Here is an 18,508-nt window from a genome sequence, read left to right on the forward strand (position 1 = left end):
AGCTCCTGCATGGTGGACCTTTGCAGGTTGGCTGGTTAGGATACTCCCTCATCAAAGAAACTGGAAATAAGAGCCAGAGGACTCAAGAACACTAGAGAGTGCCCTCAGTGTTCCTACTCCATGACCATGCAGTTTCCTTACCCATTCACTGTATCTGTTAATCTCTGAAATGGCTGAACAAGAGAGCTATGAGCTACTCAAGCTTTGGGATCCTGAATATTCACATAATTACCCATACCCTCCCTCTCGGTAAGGCAAGATAGTTGTGAAATTCATTCAACTTGTGACAGTTCTTTTAACTCCAAATTTGCTCTAGTTTGAAAATTCTACACCAGTAATTACTTCTGCAACTGGCTAATGCTAATCATTGTTATTGCAGGGAGGCAGCAAAGAGAATGTCATCTATAGTTCAGCAGCAGGAATATAACCCTGGTGACCCTCCACTTTGGTTTGGCTATGATTATGAAGGCAAGCCCCTTACAAGACAACATGAGATACCACCACCTAAAAATGTAGAATGGACAGTGACAGAGTCAACACACAGTAGTCAAGAGGAAGTAGTATGACCTTCAGCCTCAAGCAAGAAGAACAAAAAAATCTAGAACTTGGTAACTTCATTTGATGCAAGTATTTTCACTAGCTGGATCTCAACAGTGTGAACAACCAGCAAATCATCTCCTGATTTTTGTTCCAAATACAAATATTTCTAAATACATTATTAGTTCTTCTAATTGGTTTAATTGTGGTTTTTTTAAAAGCCAAATGAAGTATTGCTACACTGTAAATTTTCCACTTAAATTTACCTTAATCAAACTGATAGTTTTGATGAGATTATCAAATCTAAGGTTACAGTCATATAAAACAACCCTGAGAGATGTGATGTTTTTGACAACCATTTAAAAGCTTTTCTTTACAAAAGAAAGCAGAGATAGCCATAGGAGTCAGAGTAGGAGTTTGAGCCAGGGCAATGGCTTTAAGGATCTGTGATGATATATTATAAAAAATATGGGCATACATTTTTAAAGGTAACCAGGCTTTCTTGTTATTTCTAGACATTTAACAATAAGAACTAAATGCCACTTGACCCTGGACCCATCTCAACATTTGACTTAACAGTCAGGGACAAATTAAATAGAAACATGAACTATTTGTGAATAGAAAGGATGTCTCTGCAATGTTTCAGAAAGATCTCTTTTTAATCACATCTGCACTATAGAGGAATTTTAAAATATGCTATGCCAAAAAAGATGCTCTCCCTATTTTATGCTAGGAGATATGGGTTATTAATTGTGTACCTCCTCCTTATTACTAATTTTTAATTTTTTTGAGAGGGAGAGAGTGCATGCCCACAAGTGGGGAAGGGACAGAAGGAGAGGGAAGGAGAGACTCTTAAGCAGGCTCCATGCTCAGTGCAAAGCCCAATGCAGGGCTCCATCTCACAACTGTGAGATCCTCACCTGAGCCGAAATCAAGAGTCGGTTGCCCAACCAACCGAGCCACCACATGCCCACTCCTTATTAGTGTTAATAAGCTTTCATCTATGGATTTTTACCACTCTGGTAAAAGATAATAACTACAGAATTCAAGTGATCACACGGTGGTATATCATTATTTGATATTATGTGACACTCGATAGAGTCCAGGAGCAAGCACAACTCTGTTCTGACTGCCATGAACAAGCTGTGTTGGTAATACTGGATCAGTCTTTTAACCTATTTCCTCTATTACATACCTTTTTTTTTTCCCCCAGTGTAGAAAATGTAGTGTTATATTGGTTTTGGGTGTACAATATAGTGATTCAACAATTCCTTACATTAGTCAGTGCTCATCATGACAAGCATACTCTTAATTCCCTTCCCCTATTTCACCCATCCCCCCAAGCCACTCACCCTCTGGTAACCATCAGTTTGTTCTCTCTAGTTAAAAGTCTGTTTTTATGTTCATCTCTTTTTTCCTCTGTTCATTTATTTTGTTTCTTAAATTCTACATATGAGTGAAATCATGTTTTCTCTGACTTATTTTGTTTAGCATTATGTTCTCTAGATCTATCTATGTTGTTACAAATGGCAAGATTTCATTCTTTTTATGGCTGAATAATATTCCATTGTATATATCTACCACATCTTTTTTTTTTTTTAATTCTTTTTAAAGCTCATTTATTTTTGGGAAAGAGAGATGGTGCGATCTGGGGAGAGACAGAGAGAGAGGGAGGGATAGAATCCAAAGCAGGGTCCAGGCTTCAAGCTGTCAGCACAGAGCCTGACACAGGGTTCAAACTCACAAACTGCAAGATCATGATCTGAGCCGAAGTCGGTCGCTTAACTGTGCCACCCAGGCTCCCCTACCACATCTTCTTTATCCATCCATCTATCAATGGACCTTTGGGTTGCTTCCATAATTTGGCTATTATAAATAATGCTACAACAAACAAAGGGATGTATATATCCTTTAGAATTAGTGTTTTCATATTCTTTGGGTAGATACCCAGTAGTACGATTACTGGATTGTAGGGTAGTTCTATTTCTAATTTTTTGAGGAACCTCTGCACTGTTTTCCAGTGCCTGCACCAGTTTGTAAGAGAGTTCCCACTAATAGTGCAAGAGAGTTCCTTTTTTTCTATTTCCTCACCACTGCTTGTAGTTTCTTGTGTTTTTGATGTTAGCCATTCTGACAGGTACAAGGTAATATATCTCATTGTGGTTTTGATTTGCTTTTCCCCAATAATGAGTGATGTGGAGCACTTTTCATGTGCCTGTTGGCCACCTAGATGTCTTGTTTGGAGAAGTGTCTGGTCATATCTTCTGTCCATTTTTTAATTGAATTATTTGTGTTTTTTCAGTGTTGAGTTGTGTAAGTTCTTTATGTACTTTGGATACTAACCCTTTATTGGATATGTCATTTACAAATACCTTCTCCCATTTAGTAGGTTGACTTTTAGTTTTGTTGGTTATTTCCTTTGTTGTGCAGAGCTTTTTGTTTTGATGAGGTCCCAATAGTTTTTGTTTTTGTTTCCATTGCCTCAGGAGATATATCTAGAAAGGTGCTGTTATTGCCAACGTCAAGGAAATTACTGCCTGTGCTCTCTTCTAGGATTTTTATGGTTTCAGGTCTCACATTTAGGTCCTTAATCTATTATGAATTTATTTTTGTGTATGGTATAAGAAAGTGGTCCAGTTTCATTCTTTTGCATGCAGCTGTCCAGTTTTCCCAGTACCATTTGTTGAAGACACTCTTTTTCCCATTTCCCATTGCCTCCTTTGTCAAAGATTGACCATATAATCGTGGGTTTATTTCAGGTCTTTCTATTCTGTTCCACTGATCTGTGTCTGTTTTTGTCCCAGTACCATACTGTTTTGATTATATTACAGCTTCATAATATAATTTGAAATCTGGAATTGTGATACTTCCAGTTTTGTTTTTCTTTTTCAAGATTGCTTTAGCTATTCAGGGTCTTTGGTGGTTCCATACAAATTATAGGATTGTTTGTTCTAGTTCTGTGGAAAATGCTGTTGGTTATCTCTTAAATGAAGTTAATCACAGTCTCTTTGTACCCCCAAAATCGGAAGCAAGGATAAAACTTAAGGTAAAGAATATGAAAATTATTTTGAAAAGTTTAAAATGGGCTGCACAAAGTATGATTATAATACCTTGTATTACCTAAATGTTTTTAATAATTCTCCCCCTTTTTAAGGTTGATTTTGAAAGAGTTTCTGAAATAGGATAGTCCACCTAGAAGTGGACTGCAAGGGAATCAGCTGAGTAGGAAGCTTTCCGAAATGAGCCAAGAGATTTAAGATGACTTAAGAGGGTAATTTTTAAATCTAGAGATTTTTGGCAGCTGCAGAAAAATTTGCTTCTGATCCCTAAGTGTCTGCTCCCTAAGAATTTCAAGCACACAACTGGAGAGACCTATAAAAGAGGCAACTGCTTTTTAAAGGAATAAAACCTGCATGGGGAAGATCAGAATAAGGAGAAAGACACCCTGTTATATTCTCTAGAAACCAAGTAGGGTGTTTGGTATTTAACTGTCAAAGCTCGCTCTAAAACTCTTTTGAGTAAGATCTTCTTTTAAACAAAACAGGAGACACATTTGGAAAGACACATTTTATAACCACACAAATGAAAAAAAAAGGGGGCAGGTGTTAGAAAAAGTAGGCTATAAAGGAGGACCAAGAAGCAGAAGGAACAGGTGGTGAAATCTTCAAGTACTCAGTGCAAAGTACTCAAAATATCCAAAATATTACTTAGGTCTTCAACTCTTAGGCATTTGCCATAGATAGGTGAGTGGTCAAGAGAGCAAAATATGGCAGCTTTTCCTTTCTGTTTGGACTTAACTATGTGGTTCAAATATGCACAATTCCTTTAAGAATTTTAAGTACAGTTTACTGCTTGTTATGCTCATGACCTTTCTGGCTGTTGTTGACTAATTTCACAAACTTTATTTTTAATCATGAAAATATTTATATAATTGCATGAGGGTGAAAAAAGATTATAAAAATTGCCTCATTGCCTCACAGTTTCCTCTACTTAATAATCTAACACACACACACACACACACACATCACATCAAACATACTAACATGAGTACTGTCCCAATTTCTTTAATAAATTTTGATTTCATGAAGATTGAACTAAAAGGAGACTTTGAGATATTCCACAAAGTTCACTTTTTGTTTCATAAATATGAAGTTAAAAATAGACAGGACTCTAAACAAATATTAAGAGACTATTATAAGTCATAATATTTTAAAAGGTTTATTATAGGCGCACCTAGGTGGCTCAGTCGTTTAAGTGTCTGACTTCGGCTCAGGTCATGATCTCGCAGTTTGCGAGTTTGAGCCCTGCATCGGGCTCACTACTGTCAGCATGGAACCTGCTTCGGACCCTTTATCCCTCTCTCTTTCTGCCCCTCTCTGCTTGTGCTGTCTCTCTCAAAATAAATACATAAACTTAAAAAAGAAAGAAAGAAAAGGTTTATTATAAACCATTGTTTAAGAGCTGATTTATCCTAACCATAAAAGACATAATCTGAAAGATAGGTCTATTCAGTCTTACGTAAATTAAATGTCCCAGGAGTAGACAGGCTAGGCTTGAAAGAAAGAGAATTTATAAAATAACTTTATACACTACACCATTGTAAAAATAAAAATCAATCTTCATACAGCAGGCTGTAAAACAGTTGAATGTTTCTCCTCTTCCCAATGCATTGTATCTTAGATTATGCAAAAAGAATTAAGAATCAGTAGCAAATGCATCATTTTTATGATGTATTTTATTGACAGCTTACATTTACATTGATGTCATAAGAAATACTAACATGTTACAAGAGAGCTAAAGTGAAAGAAATGCTTCTTTACAAGATAACTGCCACCCATGACCTATGCTTTCGTATAATCTTCTCTTCTTGAGTATAAATGGAAATTGTAAATATGATGAGCGAGCACTCCCATGATTATGTTACATCACAGAGCAAAACAAAGATTATTCTGGGAAGGCCTGATCTAATCAAGCAAATCCTTTAAAAGCAGTTTCTCCAGCTGGTTGCAGAAGAGGTCAGATATTCAGTGCATGAGAAGCAAGTGCTGGCTTTAAGATGGAGAGGGCCACATGAGAAGGAATGCAAGTGGCCTCTAGAAGCTTAGAGTCATTACCGATGGACAGCAAGAAAAGAGAGACCTCAGTCATAGTCACAAGGAAATGGATTTTGGCAACAATATGAATAAGCTTGAAAGTAGATTTTTTTTCCCCCAGAGGATCTAGATGAGAACTTGAGTCCAGCTTTGTGCACCTTGAGCAGAGAGCCTAGCTATGCAGAGCTGTTGACCTACAGAACTGTGAGCTAATAAGTAAATGCTATTTTAAGTTGGTTACGTTTATGGTAATTTATTGCAGGGCAACAAAAAATGAATACAATAGCTAAGTACAAATTTTGAAAAGGTCTCCACAAGACAATTCACTAGTATTCATTCTAAATTGTTTTCAACATTTATATGAACTGTGGTATTTGCATTTTTGTAGTCTTAGATCTGCTGATCATTGTTAAAAATTATAAGTAAAATTCAAACCATTCTTAGTCCTGCAGTTTCAGGGACTGAAACCAGCTTTGACTTCTAAAATTTATAGTGCCTTTTGGGGCATCGGCCTTAATCCATTTTTCATGTTTGCTTGCTTGATTCATGAGCCCTGAAACACAAAATTGCATAAAGTTATATCTTCATTGACAAGAACAATATCTGACTATGACATAGATCCTAACAACACATCTCTGAAACTGAAAAACACTTTGGAACAGCAAAAATCTTAGTAAAGACAGTGTGAGTCGGGAAAGAGTTGCAGTTACCTGGGCTTATTCCCTCCTTTCATTTTCTCAGAACAACTGAAAGGGAAGCTACTCTTTTTTTATCTGTATTTGTTTGTGTGTGCAGGTTTTAAAAAGAGGTTTATTTAAGTACAATTGATAAAAGACATATGCAATACAGTAAATTTTGGAATATGTAAAAATCTGTGGAGCCATCTCTTAAATCAAAATAATGAATATATCTATCACTCGTAAAAGTTGACTTTTGCTCCTCTGTCATCTTCTTTTCCCTTCTCTGTCACCTCCAGACACTCCCCCATGAAATCCCCATCACTGATCTACCCCCCATCACTGGTCTACTTTGTGTCACTATGGATTAGTTGCATTTTCTAAAATTTTAATAAATGGAATCATACAGTATGCATTTTATTCTTTTTTAAAAATCTAGGCTCTTTCACTCAGCATAATCATTTTGAAGTTCATTCACACTGTACTAGGGATGAGGTCATTTCCTTCATTGAAGGAATATGAAGGAATATGAAGTAGCACAACCTTCAGAATTTCAGTCTCCTCCCCACATGAAGAAACACTACGTATGAATGCTCATGGGCACCCTTTGCAGATCCCTCCTCTCTGGAATTCTTTCTTCTGAAATCTAGCAGCCCTGGTCTCCCGAGATGCTCAGCTCAGTCTCCACTTCAGGAGTCTGCTGGGCTCTGTGTTACTGCTCCCTGCCCTCAAAGTCATACGCTGTAGCAGTGATACAGCTCACCTGGTTTATTTCCCATCTCTGTTCTTTTAGTTCTAGGTTTTTTTCTCTTTCAATCAAGGTAATGAAGGTGGTATACCTCGTCTAAAGCTCCAGTGCAACTCTGAATTTAAGAGACCAATCAAAACTGTACTGAGGAGGACTGGCTGCCCCACATCAACACGCCCTGTTCACGGTTGACCCACCCAGGAGTCAAAGTGGTTGGAAGCCTTTATGGCTGAAAGGAATGCCAGAAAGTGCGTGAGTGCAGCTGCTGGGGCATTTTATTCTGTTTTCCAGATCCTAGGGTCTGGAGGCCGTGACGTATGCTCTTGGGTAGGGACTACCAGTGTGGCAAAGGGTTTCTGAATGTCTTCCAACATTGACAGTTTCTCCTCACAATTCCCAGGAGTGTTTTGGGGCACATCTTTCTGTGAGGGTTTCGAGAAGGAAGGAAGCCAGTTGGCTACGCCACTGGGTCAAGTGATTGACACCCGGGTGGGCTGCCTGGGCCACCACAGCTTAGGCCGGAGTGGGGACAGGGCTCAACTGGCAACTGAGAGAAGGACTAAATAAATTAGTTTCGAGAGCGTTGGTCATTTTAAAATTAATGACTTTCGGATTCTTCTCTCTGCACATGGTTCAGTTTACTCTCTGTGCGAGTTATGTATATGCTGATTTTCCTAAGAGCAGCTCTAACCAAGAAGTGGAAATTATTTGAAGCAAAGCCTGGGTAAAGTCTTATGGTTGAAGGTTGCTGAGGCCCAGGAAGACTCATTAAGTTACTTGCCCAAGGTCACAGGCTCTTTGTACTAGTCAGTAGCACAACCTTCAGAATTTCAGTCTCCTCCCCACATGAAGAAACACTACCAACTTAGACCCACGGGAAAACTAGAAGAAATTAAGTGATTAAGATATTAAGCTCCTCCAAATCCTCACCCAATTCTCTGATCTTAGGGCCCTGTTTTAGCATGACAAAACATGAAATACTTTAAAAAAGTTGGCACCATTTCTTATCTCTGAGTTGTAATTTTATAATGCTCTTTTCCAACTTCAATGATGAAATGTATTAGTAAATAAGTATCACTGAGCTAGTATTATGAGTTGAGGTCTTATTATCCCCATCGCAACAGAAATCCGATTGTGACATTTCTATCTCCAAGCCCTGGTAGCAAGATAAAAAACATCTTAATATCGACCTCATACAGAGTTCTGAAGCCATTTAATATGAAAGTAAGCTTTTTAGTGTTTCAAACTACTGTTTATGTTATAAAACCTCAGTCAATTCAGTTAGGATTGATAGGCCTAAGGAGGTGTTAACGTTCATCCCAAATTACCTTAAAATGGTAGGCATCTAAGGGAGAAGACTTGCTCAAGCCCTCACTCTAGGCCACCTGCCTCCTAGGGAGGAGGAACTGCTATGGATGTGTGAGAACACACTAGACTGTGTTCTAGGTGTCACTGTGCTATGAAAGATTGTACCAGTGAGTTTGGTTCTCCTCTCGTACTTCTCTTGCAAGTTGCCTAAGTGTAAGGGCGATTTCCTATTCTCTCTTCTTTGCCTTCAGACAGGTATAATATCTACCCATTCTGAACATATACATAAATAGCTCTTTTCAACTCACTTCTATACTCTGGCTTCTAGGTAGTGCTCAACCAAGCCAAATACCAGCCTTAGGGGGCAAAAATCTCTTGCCACCTACCTCTGTGATAACATATCCTTGGTGCTGACAATGTTTTTTTGTGTGAAGCTTTTTAGGCTTAGTTTAGGGAAATGTGTATCAGCTGTTTGAGTCAAATCTAACAGAACCCAATAAATAATAATATTGCACTGGCAAAAAAAAAAAAAAAAAACAAAAACTGTACTGAGGAGAGTTGTGAATACACTGTCTCAATTCCTTATATACATTTTCTTTGCTGAACCCAAACACACCAATCAGGAAACAATTTTTCTTTAGCATAGTTTTTCCCTTGTTAGTACCATATGATATTCCTAGCTGATGAAAAGGTGCTTTACACCATCCAATCTTTGTGTCGAGTGCTTTTCTGAAACAAATTCTTCTCTGAATTCTTGCCTCCCCTTTAATCTGAGCCATAATCTTATCTATCAGTGTTCATTGCATCTTTCAAGTTCATTGCATCTTTCAAGTTCCTCTGGAGTTTTTCCTTCTACTTCTCTTGCTATATTTCTTTTTTATTTTTTTAAATGTTTGTTTGTTTAGTTTTAAGAGAGGGAGAGAGACAGAGCATGAGCAGGGGAGGGGCAGAGAGAGAGGGAGACACAGAATCTGAAGCAGGCTTCAGGCTCTGAGCTGTTAGCACAGAGCCCAAGGTGGGACTTGAATCCATGAACTGCAAGATCATGACCTGAGCTGAAGTTGGAACGCTTAACTGACTGAGCCACCAGGCGCCCCTTAATGTGTGTGTGTGGGGGGGGGGGGGGGGGTGCAGGGCAGGGAATCCCAAGCAGGCTCCACACTCAGCACACAGTCTGACGCAGGGCTTGGTCCTGGGAACCCATGAGATCATGACCTGAGCTGAAATCAGAGAGTCGGACACTTAACTGACTGAGCCACCCAGGTACCCTCTCTTGCTAGATTTCAGTATCATCATGACTCTACTTCTCATTAAACTGATTAAAATCTCATTCCAATTGGTAAATCCCTGTGTTAGATGTGTTAAAAACAAAACAAAACAAAACAAAACAAAACAAAACAAAACAAAACATCACAGGCCCAAATGGTGTCTCTTAGACAAGTTCCCAAACAGATGCTTAATACATAATCTAATTGCAGTTTCAAACTCCCACAGAAACGTAGTCTTCGCTGGTCAGTCAGGAATTTTTAGTCAGTGGCAACAAGACTCTGCCACATGGGACCTCTTCATTCCCCAGAGAATGATGAGGTCCTTTGCATGGGAAGACCCCCTTTTTCCCCCCTAGAAAGGGCCTAGCCTGGAATAATCCTTTTCTTTTGCTAACAACTTTCTTGGTCCCATCCTCCTTCTGGAAAAACCTTCCATTTTGTACAACACCTCGGTGTGCCCCTCTACTTGCTAGGTGAGGTGCTGCCCAAATCATTAATTGTTTAATAAAGCCAATTAGGTCTTCAAATTTACCTGGCTGAATTTTGTTATTTCACAGAAGCTTCTGTTTTTCCTCCAACTTGTCATTAAGGAGTTCAGCTATGTCAATTTTAATGTTCTTCTTTTTGTGCCTGTGCTGCATTTGGTAGGTCAGGATTTTGAGGTACCTGCACGCAATAGGTTTTCTATAATACATAATTTTTTTCCTAGTAATTCAAATAAATATAGAGGAAAGAATTGGAAATCTTGAACATTGGTTGCTCTAAGTTTATTATTTTCTTACACTCTTTGGCATCAATAGTAAATGATAGTAAGGTTTTCCCAAATACCTAAGATCTTTTCCTTAATATTTTATGTGTCACCTCCCCAGTTACGCTTTTCTTGCTTATGGAAAGAGAAGCCAATCTACTCATTTTCTTTTGCAACAGTAGAAGAGGCTACTGTCGGGGAGAAAGGCCTTCCTCTGCCTTATGGTCCTTTTAACTGGACTTAGAATCAAATTGACATGAGACATCTACAGGAGAAAATCAAATTTAGTATGTGTGCATATGGAGAATCCCCACACACATGAAATTCCGAAGACAGTGAGGCAACTTGAAGCTTATATGAGCTAAGGAAAGGGGTGGGGCCTGAAGATACAAAGGGGAGCAGCTCATTAGCAGGAAAGTGAAAGGAGATGCTTTGAAAAACAAAAGTTGCCCCAGTTATGCAGGTAAGTTTCTTAGGTAAAGGGGAGTCTCTGTTAATAGCTCTCTTGCTGGCACAGGCTTTCCTTTCCAAAGTAAATTTATGCAGCTGAGGGAGAGGCAGACAGCTTTTACTGCATCTACTGGGTTTTGATTACTTATAACTTGAAATCGTCTTTATGCCAAAGTGGCCTTTCCTGGGGCAGCCTGCCCTTAGCCCTCATACTGCACACAGTGCTACTGCTACTAACAAAATGAACACACAGCAATTTTAGGCTAGAGACAATACTCAAAAAACAAGACAGTTTATATTTATACAATTCCACTTGGGTTGCTTGAAAATAGCTTTCTCTATCTTGCCTATAAGTAATTTATTGAAAGCTTTTCATACTCTGGCCTGAATCTGTGGAGACTCCATTCTAATTTGTAAAGTTTATAAATTCCTTCCTACAAAAATCTTGCAACACACACTGGAATTTGTGGTTGCAGAAAACTTGTTCCTTATTTAATTCCCCTTGCCAATGATAATCAGTGTTTTATTGGCCAAAAAAAGGGAAATGACTACCCTATCCCTATGTAGTTTGGCTTCCATTAACTAAACGGGGGGAAGAGTTTCTTCTAAGGACGTTTTTAAACTACAGCGTTTGCTCTCTAAATCCTCCCTGTCCAAATCTACCCAAATATATGAATCTCCAAGTTCTTTTATTTCCCCCCAAATACTTAGTTGAGAAGCATTAGTCATTATTTAACCCAAAATACACCTGATCTAATCAGCACTCTCTGTGGATAAAGATAGGGCTCTAAGTAGTAATTTGCAGAATTTAATTCTCTTGTTTAAAATTAGGCTTAAAAAGCTTCTTCACTAAGGTGAGCTTCTCCCTTCCCCTCCCCTGTTCCTGACCTCCACCTCCCTTTCCCAACCCTATGACAGACTTTATTTACATTCGATTCAGAAGGATAATTCTGGTGCTGCCTTATTAGCATATTTAACTTCAATGATTCATAGTTGGAAGATTCCCTCTTTTACATTATAAACACTACTGACCACCCATTATGGGAAGCACCATGCTAAAGTAGTTTACATCTTTATATTCAGAAGATGTACAAAGACATACTAATATGCTCAAAAAGTTTACCAACTGGCTAGGAAAGTAAATCATAAACTTATGAAACAACATGAAAATACTCTGAAATTTTATTATTTTTACTGCATATATTTCACAAATAAAACCTCTAGCCATATACAATTCTATAACCAAATATTTCAATGTTGTCAACATTCTACAAATATTTACAGCCTGCCCTTAACAACAATGCAGCCCCAGGCATCTTAACAAATTATTACCGACAAGAAAATATTTTTGAACTAGTGTTTAAAAAAATTGTTTTTAAATGCATATTTGTTTTTAAGAGAGGGAGAGAGACAGAGCACGACCAGGGAAGGAGCAGAGAAGGAGTGAGACACAGAATCCAAAGCAGGCTCTAGGCTCTGACCTGTCAACACAGAGCCCGATGCAGGCTCGAACCCACGAACCAGGAGATCATGACCTGAGCCAAAGTCAGCTGCTTAACTGACTGAGCCGACTTTGGCTCAGGTCATGATCTGGCCCCATTTTTAAACTAGTTTTAATGGTTTCCATCATTACATTTTCTCTCAATTACCTGGAATAATAACAAAGTCAACAGACCTCTAGACTTCGAGCAAGTAGACAGTTTTGCCCAAAAAGTATTCTCAAAAAGGCTCATTGTTCTTCAAATTTTTTATGTTTAATCCCATCCACTGTATTCTTCATCTCAGACATTGTAGTTTCCATTTCTAGAAATCCAATTTTGGTCTTTTTTACATCTTCCATGTCTTAACTTTATTCTATATTCTAATATGTGGAATGCAGTTTTGATAACTTATTTTCCTTCTCTGTTAATTCTGACATCCGTATCTGTTCTGGGTGGGTTTCAACTGACATTCCCTTTATTATGGGTCATGTTTTCTTGCCTTTTTGCATGTCTGTTAATCTTTGCTTGGATGCTAGACATTGTAAATTTTATTTTTTTGGGTGCTAGTTGATTTTGTATTCCTATAAATCTTGAGCTTGGTTCAGAGATGCAGTTACTTGGAAACAGTTTAAGCATTTCATCTCTTGCTTTTATGATTTGTTAGGCAGTTCTGGGGAGATGTTCATTCTAGGGATAATTGTTTCTAACAACTACGTGCTCTACCCAGTGTCCCATGAATTACAATTTTTTCCAGTCTGGCAGGTGGCACAGGCATTATTCTTGGACCAGTGTGAACACAAGGCCGTCTTTCCTCTGGTACTTCGTCCTATGAACTCTCACTGTCTTGGTCTGTGTGGACCCTCATCATGGTCTCCTCAAATCAGAGAGTCTGCTAGGCTCCACAATGGGTTCCTCTCTCTCTCTGTACTACAGACTGGAGACTTTTTCAAGACAGTAAGCAGGGCTCATTTTGTTTGTTTTGCATCTCTCAGTGATCACTTGATGTATCATGTCTTAGAAAGTGTTTATTCATTGATTTTTCTTATTTACAAAATTTTATTATTGTTGTTTTAGATAAAAGGATAAAATGAGTCCGTTTTACTCCACCTCTTGCCTGGAAGCCTTCCTTGTTTCTTTCTTCTCTTTCTCCCTCTCCCCATCTACCCCCCCCCCCCCATTCCCTTTACTATGCTCTCTAACATCTTATTTTGAAATAATAAAGACTTGCAAGAATCAAGTTGCAAAAATAGTACACAGAGGTCCTATGCACCCATTAACCCAGTTCTCCCAATGGTGATGTAACTATAGTGCATTATCAAAACCAAGTAATTGGTTGGCGAAGTACAATTAATTAGACTACAGACCTTACTCAGGTTTCACCATTTTTTGCATGCACTCACTTTTTTACATTTTTGTGTACACTGATATGACATTTTATCACATGTACAGATTTATAACCGTCAATATAATCAAGATATAAAACTGTTGTATCACCACAAAATAAGTCTCTTGTGACATCTTTATAGTCTATCCTGTCTCTTCCCTAACCTTTAGCAACCACTTGTCTATTCTCCATTTCTATAATTTTGTCATTCCAAAAATATTATAATAATGGAATCATACAGTGTGTAACATTTTGAGACTGGCTTTTTTCACTCAGCATGCTGCCCTCAAGGTCTATCCAAGTTGTGTGTATCAATAAAAATTCCTTTTTACTGTTGAATTGTATTCATTGCACAGACATACTACAGTTTGTATAACAATTTACTGATAGATATTTTCATGATTTCCAATTTTGGGGTATCACAAATAAAGCTATACTTTTTGTGTACAGGTTTTTATGTGAACTCTAAGTTTCATTTCTTCAAGACAAATGCCCAGGAGTATAATTGCTGGATCATACAGTAGTTTCATGTTTAGTTTTTTAACAAACTGCAAGACTGAATTTTAGAGTGGATATATCATTTTACACTCTTAACAGCAATGTAAGAGAGATCCAATCTCTCCACATCCTTGCCAGCATTTAATATTAGCAGTATTTTTTATTTTATGTATTCTAAGAGGTAATATCTCATTCTGGTTTTAATTTGCACTTCACTAATGGCTAGTGATACTGAATGTTTTTGTGTTTTTATTTGCCATTGTATATCTTCTATGGTTGCACTGTTTCTTACATCTTATGCAATCACACTTTTATGGACACAAATCATTTTTCTTCATTACTGGGAAGAGTACATTCGGGGTAAGATTTGACTGTGATTCAGTATTTCTTAAATGACCAAAATAAATACAAATACAAAAACAAACAAAAATCCCCAGGCATTACAAACAGAATTCACATGCTCTAAGACTGGGACCTGCACTTTGATCTCTAGGTTAGGGGTAAGCAAATTATAGCCCATGGGCCAAATCTGGCCTGAGGCCTGTTTTTATGGCCTAATAGCTAAGAATGACTTTTACATTTTTAAGGGGTTATATTAAAAATAAAAAGACTATGCAACAGAAACCGTATGTAGCCTGCAAAGTCTAACATATTTACTATCTAGTCTTACACATAAAGTTTGCATATGAAAAGAAACAAAACCTGGTCTTTTTTGGTAAACATTAACAAATAAAGTTCATGTCTAATTATCTATGACATTCCCAGAACTTTAACAAAATGATGGGGAAACAAAAACACATTAAAAGCACAATCTGGGGCACCTGGGTGGCTCAGTCGGTTAGGTGTCCTACTCTTGATCTTGGCTCAGGTCATGATCTCATGGCTTGTGAGTTCGAGCCCAAAGCTGGGCTCTGCACTGATGACATGGAGCCTACCTGGGATTCTGTCTCTGTGCCCCTCACCTGCTTCTGCTCTATTTCACTCTCAAAATAAATAAATAAACTTTAAAAGCACAAAAAATCTGAAGGCAGTTTTTCTACATTAACTCCCTGTTAAAAGTATTTTTTAAAAATGTTTATTCATTTTTGAGAGAGTCAGAAAGAGACAGAGAGACAGAGCGTGAGTGGGGGAGGGGCAGAGAGAGGGAGACCCAGAACTCGAAGCAGGTTCCAGGCTCTGAGCTGTCAGCACAGAGCCCAATGTGGGGCTCAAACCCATGAACCATGCCATCGTGACCTGAACAAAAGTTGGACATTCGCTTAACTGACTGAGCCACCCAGGTGCCCCCCTGTTAAAGTATTTTTAAGCAGACAGCCATAAGTCTATAGCATTCTTCATTCTCTTTCTGAATTTCTTCCATGTCATCCTAAAACACATCTACATGACTGATAAATCCATGTGTTATAAGCTTGGAGAAAACTCAAACTTCAGAGTATTCTAAAAAAAAGAATTATTTCTATGAGTCATAATAAAACACTAGATTTTTTCCCCCCATTTGGAGGTAAAGCACTGTCTCTAGATCTAAAAGTGGCATTCTGTGGGCTTAGTCCCATTTCAACTTCTTTTCCAACTCATGAATCAGTTTTCCATTATAAATCACAATACCATTCAATGTATAACTCTCTGGCCTGAAAACAAGCTGAGAATTCTATTTTGGCTTGGTGGCCGGATCCCAAATGAACTTATTTTTTATATGCTTTACATTTCTAGTTTTACTAAAATAAAATTAACCCAGTAGTATCACCTTCTATACTAAGCAGATGAGGACACGCATCATTTGGCTGGCAACACGCTTTATCTCTAATACTCTCTAAACATCTAAACTGGGGCTTTTAAGATAGAAAGACTTTGTACCACATGCAGTTTTGGGCTCAGAGAATGTTATTATATACCACAGTGAGGTTTTATATCTAAGTTGATGAACCAAGGCCAAAAGCTAATGGAGAAGTCAATTTCTTACAAGAAATATCTTACCTAAGCCATTCACCACCTGTTGAATTTGCTATATATGGGTAGAGCACAAAACTTGGAACCAAGGATCTTAAAAGGATTAAAAAATGCACTCCAAAGAATACATGCTGCACACAGCTTTTAAAGTAGGTAAATGTTTCAGCCTGAGCTTTCTTTTGACCTCAGAATAGCATATAATACTTGTAAGTCATTTTAAGAATTGTGCAATGTACAGTTATTAGTGACAGCAACAGCAAGGGAAATCATGAAGCAGGAAATCAAAATTACAAGGCTGACACATCAGACCCTGTGGGAAGCCTGAGCCCTAGGGACTAATTTTTACTGGCATGCTTCTTGCAGAAATCATGCAGAAGTCATGCTACAGATACAATCCAGACCTCTTAGCAGTGAGGGTATTTCTGTTTCTATGCCTCATAGGCTCTGTAAGGAAGGCCCAGATGAGCTGAGCTCAGCTGCCTATAATAACAACTCACATATAAAACTGCTCATTATTTCCAAAACTGGGTTTCAGATTGGAAATCTCCACAAAAAAAGCAATCTGCCCTGATTTTCTAGGCCTCTTAAATTATTCCATCCATCTGATAAATAAGGTCTGTGGCCTTCTGGGCACCAAACAGTTTTAGAATCAAAATGAAACATGAAAGTTTCTGTAAACTCAGTCACTTGTTCATACGGCTCTCTCCAAAAGGGACTGCCCTGTCTCTATGTGAGGTCTCTCTGCACAATTACTCTAATGGATTTAACCTACTATCAGAGACAATCTAGAGATACATCTGGGGCTTGTAGTAGGTCATGTGGGACTCTACAAAGAAATTCTGCTGATCAGTACCTAGATTCTTGTGTTGTGAGCAGGAAATAAACTTTGTTCTGCAATGTAGGCCTTTCTGGTTTAGGAAGGAGGGGCTAGAGTACAAGACATAATAAAAAATTACACACAAAAAGAATAGGCTGAGGAGCTTCATAAATACCAATGGGGTAAGCATGTATCTTCTTCATAGCATCCATTTATCTATTTCTTCAAGCAAAATTTGTTGAAGGCTTATTTATTTTTCTGTTGAGTTTAAGAGAGATTACTATGGAGTCCAGGCCACAGAAAGAGCTCTTCCGAATTACTGCAGTAGCCTGCTAGTTAGCTTTTTCTTCATTCACCATTGTCCTTTCCAATCTTTCTCCACTCAACATTCAGTGAACTTTAAAAAAAAATTTTTTTTTAATGTTTATTTATTTTTGAGAGAGAGAGATAGAGAGAGAGCGCTGGGGAGGGGCAGAGAGAGACAGAGACACAGAATCCGAAGCAGATGCCAGGCTCCGAGCTGTCGGCACAGAGCCTGATGTGGGTCTTGAATCCATGAACTGTGAGATCATGAACTGAGTCGAAGTCAGACACTTAACTGACAGAGCTACCTAGGCGCCCCAACATTCAGTGAACTTTTTTTTTAAGTTTATTTATTTATCTTGAGAGAGAGAGAGAGTTCCAGTGTGGGGCCTAAACTCATGAACTATGTGAGATCATGACCTGAGCCAAAACCAAGAGTTGGACACTTAACCAACTTGAGCCACTCAGGCACCACTCAGTGAACTTTTTAAAAAAAAGTTTTTTTAATGTTTATTTAATTTTTTTTTTTTAACGTTTTTATTTTTGAGACAGAGAGAGACAAAGCATGAACGGGGGAGGGTCAGAGAGAGGGAGACACAGAATCCGAAACAGGCTCCAGGCTCTGAGCGGTCAGCACAGAGCCTGACGCGGGGCTCGAACTCACGGACCGCGAGATCATGACCTGAGCTGAAGTCGGCTGCTTAACCGACTGAGCCACCCAGGCGCCCCTAATGTTTATTTTTTTGAGAGACAGACAGCGAGACAGAGAGCAAGCAGGGGAGGGGCAGAGAGAGAGGGAGACACAGAATCTGAAGCAGCTCCAGGCTCCAAGCTGTCAGCACAGAGCCTGACACAGGGCTTGAACCCACGGACCACGAGATCATGACCCGAGCTGAAGTCAGACGCTTAACTGACCGAGCCATCCAGGTGCTCCCCACTCAGCGAACTTTTTAATGCATAGATTTGATTGTGTAAACCCAGATGAAACCTTTTGGGCCTTTGCATGCACTTAGTTTAAAATCCAAATCAGCCCTATATGATCTGACCCCTTCCAAAGTCTCTAGCCTTCTTTTATGCCACATTCCCCCTACTCTCTATATTCTAGCTATATTGTGCTTCTCTCACCTCTTCAAACTCACAATGGTAGTCTAATTTAGATAGGTCACATACATGCTTTCACTGTACCATATACATATCTTTACTACAACATTTATTCCACTTCATTGTGTTCACTGATTTGTCTTGCCTT

General features: G+C 38.5%; 2 protein-coding genes across 4 annotated transcripts in view; one reads left to right on the forward strand and one right to left on the reverse strand.

Annotated features, from left to right (window-relative positions):
- Positions 1-695, forward strand: part of FBXL13 (F-box and leucine rich repeat protein 13) — a 210,341-nt gene extending 209,646 nt beyond the window's left edge. For both annotated transcript variants that reach the window (XM_078442538.2, XM_078442539.2), the window contains one exon: positions 380-695. In XM_078442538.2, coding sequence (XP_078298664.2) covers positions 380-566 — 187 coding nt within the window. In that variant the 3' untranslated portion in view covers positions 567-695. The remainder of the gene's footprint in view (positions 1-379) is intronic.
- Positions 696-5,254: 4,559 nt separating this feature from the next.
- FAM185A (family with sequence similarity 185 member A) overlaps positions 5,255-18,508 on the reverse strand; it is a 75,498-nt gene continuing 62,244 nt past the window's right edge. The window contains exons 8-9 of one of the 2 annotated variants that reach the window (XR_009609968.3): positions 10,164-10,297; positions 6,098-6,183 (exon numbers count right to left, since the gene is read on the reverse strand). Coding sequence is in view for 1 of the 2 variants with exons in the window: in XM_060632311.3 (XP_060488294.3) it covers positions 6,071-6,183 (113 nt within the window). In the remaining variant the exon portion in view is untranslated. Of the gene's footprint in view, positions 6,184-10,163; positions 10,298-18,508 lie in introns of both variants that reach the window. The other variant, XM_060632311.3, reaches the window with a different exon arrangement.

The sequence above is a fragment of the Panthera onca genome, chromosome A2, assembly GCF_046562875.1.
Source record: "Panthera onca isolate mPanOnc1 chromosome A2, mPanOnc1 haplotype 2, whole genome shotgun sequence".
Taxonomy (NCBI): Eukaryota; Metazoa; Chordata; class Mammalia; order Carnivora; family Felidae; genus Panthera; species Panthera onca.